A 5158-nucleotide genomic window follows, 5' to 3' on the forward strand; every position below is an offset into this window, starting at 1 on the left:
CCTGGGCACAGATAAACTAGCGGAAGCCGATCATGCCCGTAGCAAAATTTCTAAGATTTTGAAAGAAGCCAAATTGCCACCTTCAAACTTTTCTAAAGAAGAATGGGAAGCAACTAAGAGTTTGAGGAACGACACAAACATCATCATATCCAAGGCTGACAAAGGAAATTGCACTGTGGTCATGGACAGACAAGATTATGACAATAAAGTTGTTACCATGCTCTCGGACAACGAAACTTACAAGAAACTTGCCAAATCACCTTGTACTAGACTGGAGACGAAACTGAACAAATTTGTGTGGAAACTACGGACAGAAGACTGCATATCCCAACCGGAGTATCGAAGACTACATAGCAGCGACGGTGTGCTCCCAAAGCTCTACGGGTTACCCAAAATCCATAAGGAAGGTATTCCATTAAGACCGATTGTTTCTTTTGTTAACTCGCCAACCTACCAGCTATCTAAGTTCATCAGTCAAATTTTATTTCCTTTAGTTAATAGTACTGACTTTACTGTAAAAAATTCCAGTGAGTTTGTAAAGATTATTTCTGAATATAAATTACTTCCGCATGAGTGTCAAGTATCGTTTGATGTCGTTAGCTTGTTTACGTCAATTCCGACAGATGTTGCGCTCAGAATATCCTTAGACCAACTACAACAAGACACAACACTACATGAACGTACCAATCTTAAGTTAACACACATCCAAGAGGCATTACAGTTGTGCTTAGACTCGACTGTTTTCACATATAAACACGACATTTACCAACAAATTTTTGGCACCCCCATGGGCTCTCCCATTTCACCGGTTCTGGCCAACATTATAATGGAACAACTTGAGCAAACCGCTCTTGCTTCCTTCAAAACACCCCCGCGACTTTGGCTCCGCTATGTCGATGACACGTACGTCATCATAGCAAAAGACGAGGTCGCAGGGTTTCATAACCACATAAACAGCATCGAACCCTCTATTAAGTTTACCCGGGAAACACAACGTGACCATAGTCTGTCATTTTTGGACGTAAACGTCACTGCAAACCCGGACGGGAAACTTACCACCTCCATTTTTTACAAGCCTACACACACTAACCGCTACTTACAATACACCTCACACCATCCGAAACATCAAAAACTCACTGTGGCCAGAACCTTATATAACAGAACGATTACACATATTGCCGATCCACACACTCGGAGGGTTGAACGCAAACACATTCGAAACGTTCTAAAACTAAACAAATTTCCCACTAACCTAAATCTCACACCCATCAACACACACAACAAACCCACACAAACATACACAGCATTCACTTCCATACCATATGTACAGGGAGTTTCTGAGCGGATATCAAGAATACTCAACGCCACTGGCGTAAAAGTTGCCATGAAACCGGTATGCACTTCAGAAAACATGTTTCCCAAACCTAAAGACCGTATTCCCATGCTTCAAATGACCGGTGTAGTTTACTTAATCCCTTGTCTTGATTGTAACACTGTGTATATTGGCCAGACTAAGCGCAATTTAACGTCCCGTATTAAAGAACACAAGGCAGCCATACGCAATATGGAACCCAATAAATCTGCCCTATGTGCCCACATGCTTGACACCGACCACCGTATCAATTGGAAGGAAGCAAAAGTATTAAAACAAGAAACAATTTTGGCAAAACGGTTGGTTGTGGAAAATTATTACATTAATTCGCTACCGAATGTTTTAAATCGGAACGATGGAAAAGTACTTTCGCCCGTGTTCCGCAATTTCGCCCGTAACAATTCATGACTTTTGTTTCCCATGTTTGACCGTTTGACCCATGATCGATGTTGTCCATTGAATTATGTCCCGCTGTGTTTTAGCTGTTACGCCCTTTTGTTTTTCGTCGCTCAATTTCTTTGCCCTGTGGGTTCGCTTCGCTACTGTGTTTGTTTTATTCCCTGAAGAAGCCTAGTCGTACGTACAGGCGAAACGTCAGAAAATACAATCTTTTTTAAACAAAAGGTGTATATTTGTTGTTCTCCACCAGAAGAGCGTCAGATTCATAATTCATTCATAATTCACAAAAAAAATGGTTGGCTCAAAAAAATGTAACACAGTAATGACATATGTTGGCTCACAACTAGACGTAGGTTTTGACTCCTTTCCTTTACGGTACTGATGTAAGCATTTGTTGCTGAGGAGGTTGGATGTGTAATGAGTTGTTACATCACAGGTTGCTGTGGTCGAGATTGTTGCTGTGGTTGTTTTTCCTGCAGTTGTTGTCGTTGTCGAACTTGGTGCCATTGGTTGAAAGGGTCAGGCGGTATGTTAAGGCTAGGGCAAGAAGTAAACAAGAAGGTATGTTAAGGCTTGGGCAAGAAGTAAACACAACATTTTGAGATACCTTATTAGTATGAACTCTGAAGTAAATGTATCTTTACATATTCGCCTACACTTTATGGAAACGGGACAAACGTGTAACCCATTCTATGTTTCAATATTGGCTATGTTTTACAACATTACCATAAACCAGAGATACAATGCCTGTTGTTAAAGTGCAGACATTTTGGTTTTCTTTTATCTCGATTTATACGAGCAAGAAAGATCCCTCTATTTGTATGTTGAATCTATTAAGTAAATCCATCCCATTATCACACAATCCTCATTTTCACCCTTGTTGTTTGGTTCCCCTGCACTCCACTGCCCAGTGTCAGCACTTGACCCATCCGTCAATTTAAAGTTGTTTTGTATCCGGAGCTCGCGTTTGCTCCGATTTAGAACGAGTATAAAAAAGCTAGATCAGTGGCTCTTTAACGTTAAAAAATTTTTCTACTGGTGGGAAATGATAGTGTTGTAGGTGGTAGTCAGCACCAATATACAGATTTAGTTGGAAATATTATGTTATGTATTTACTGTGTACTCACTTATTGGCAATTGGTCCTGAAATGCCGACATAAATGTTATTTTAGGGTAACAGCGCAAATGCTATAATTAAATTCTAAGTTGAAAAATTTAAATGCGAATCGGAAAAAAAGGATTCCTTCTTTCACCAAAAGTAGGAAAAAAATATAAACGGTTAATAACTACTGTTCTAAGTGCAGCAAAATTTCATACCATATCTACTGATAAAAACACATAATTTTTAAGTCCATTTTGTAGGTAATAAATCTCTACTGTTCTGGTTAACGCGACGTAATCTTTTAAAAAAATTTTACTAAACCCAAAGGCACAACTATACCAACAAGAAAAAATTGCTAATGATATACCTGTTGCATTTCCAATGTTTGCCACAAGGAAGTTAAATATAGCAGTGGTTCTAACGTTGGCGAGATATGCGTTGTGTGCACTGCATGTTGTTTAAGTTTCTGTGTATGAATTAACTTTGGGTCCGAACAAATATTCCCTAAAGTCATTATACTTCTACCAAATTTGTCCACAAACAACCGGTAGAATATTCCTAAACAATATGACAAGTATTTTCATTGAACCTTGCATTTTTGGTCGAATTTAGTTAATTGAACAATTCACGCGTCAGTTGAATAGCTAGAATAAAAATTAGCGGGTTTGTTCGCCTTTCCCTTTACCCTTATGATTGTAATTTTTTATGGCTAAATGCAGTGGTTCCCTACTTTCGTGAACCAGTGACGCACGCATTTCTAGTAAAATGTAACGACCACATGGTGTTGTAAGGGAATAAAATTCACAATTAAGCATGCCCACAGCAAAATATCGCACCAATTGTCAGCCTCTGACGCAAGTAGGTGAGCATTTTGTGTAGAAACCTTTCCAAGTCCACATCTTGGAACGTTTTCGGGTTCGCCAAAAGCAGTAGGATGAAAGCCAGGACCTTTTTTCAAACAATTATCTGAACAACCTCCTCAACCATTATTGAAGGTGAACGTACATGAATGGATAGGCTAATGCATGATATTAATTACAGCGTATCTCAGGCTAAAGCTATGTCTATATGGCATATTTGAACAATAAGCTGTATTTTAACACCACAACAAATGATTTCCCCCTTCCCACTAGACCTGAAGAGCTATGTTACCATAGTGTTGTACCAACATAGCTCACCTTCTGTTGACTTGTTATGAGCCAATATATTGTTACGTGAGGTGAAAATGCACTGACTGATGAATACGCAACCAGTGGGTTGAAAAGGTGGGATAAGTCAAGTGGGAAATAGAAAAAACAATTGACATCATCCAACACTGGTATTATGGCACTACCCCACAATTACGCTTCAAGCTTGACAAGAAAAATTTGCGCCATATTTGGGCGAACTACATACGTCATTTAACTACGTAAAAAACACTTGATTAAAGTGAGGTTAAACCACGTTAGGTTTTCCCTCCGTTTGGCATTTCTGTTTGTTTTATGACGTCACAATTGTGGGATGCATGAGTTACTTGACCGTGTGATCGTATGTTGCCGTTGTACAGGTTTGGTGGAAAAAAATTATCGACTACCAAGAGCTGGTAACGGCACTCTACCCATAAACCTGTAACCTACAGAGTTGATTTATTACTTTATATGGACGATGTTCTTACGCAATATGCGTGCAATCGCATGCAATCAATTATTCCAATCTAAAGAAACTATTTTTGTCAGGAAAAACTATTTTGCCGATATACACTGGATACATTTAGAGAAAAGAATTAATCTCTAATACGGAAATTCTCACCACACCCATTCAACATCACAGCTCAGCTCAGGTCAAAATAATACCGCCAACATTTGTAACGGAACTGTTCTTCTGGCGTAAAAGCCGAATACGTTTTATTTTAACCGACGTTTCGTTTGACATCCGGCCAGACATCTTCATAGTTATGAAGGAGCGAGAAAAATATGTTTAATGTATTCTATGACGTCATGGCTAATAAAATCCCGATTTGTTTAGAGATTGTTGCACTAGGACGTAGAATTTGGGGGATAATAATTGTTAATTTAGTAGGTTGGTAAAACAGGTGGCTACACAACCAATTTTCTTTTTGCATTGGCATATAATAACAACGTGTGCAACGCTTATGATGACAACAAGAACTCCTTAAACGTTCAAAACACTTCCTTCGATATTCTGATATTTTCAGAACACTTTTATTTGGTCTTTTTCCAATAATATTACCGTTTATTTTTCAAAAAAATATCTTGCATCAGTAGCAAGCAATCAAGAGTGTCCCA

General features: G+C 38.7%; 1 protein-coding gene across 1 annotated transcript; it reads left to right on the top strand.

Moving 5' to 3' along the window:
• The first annotated feature begins 787 nt into the window (after positions 1 to 787).
• On the top strand, positions 788 to 1780 carry LOC145890696 (uncharacterized). Its single transcript, XM_082981836.1, has one exon. It carries the CDS (start codon positions 788 to 790, stop codon positions 1778 to 1780), a length of 993 nt encoding a protein of 330 aa, XP_082837962.1.
• Positions 1781 to 5158: the final 3378 nt, after the last annotated feature.

The sequence above is a fragment of the Ascidia mentula genome, chromosome 1 (assembly GCF_947561715.1).
Source record: "Ascidia mentula chromosome 1, kaAscMent1.1, whole genome shotgun sequence".
In the NCBI taxonomy this organism is placed as follows: Eukaryota; Metazoa; Chordata; class Ascidiacea; order Phlebobranchia; family Ascidiidae; genus Ascidia; species Ascidia mentula.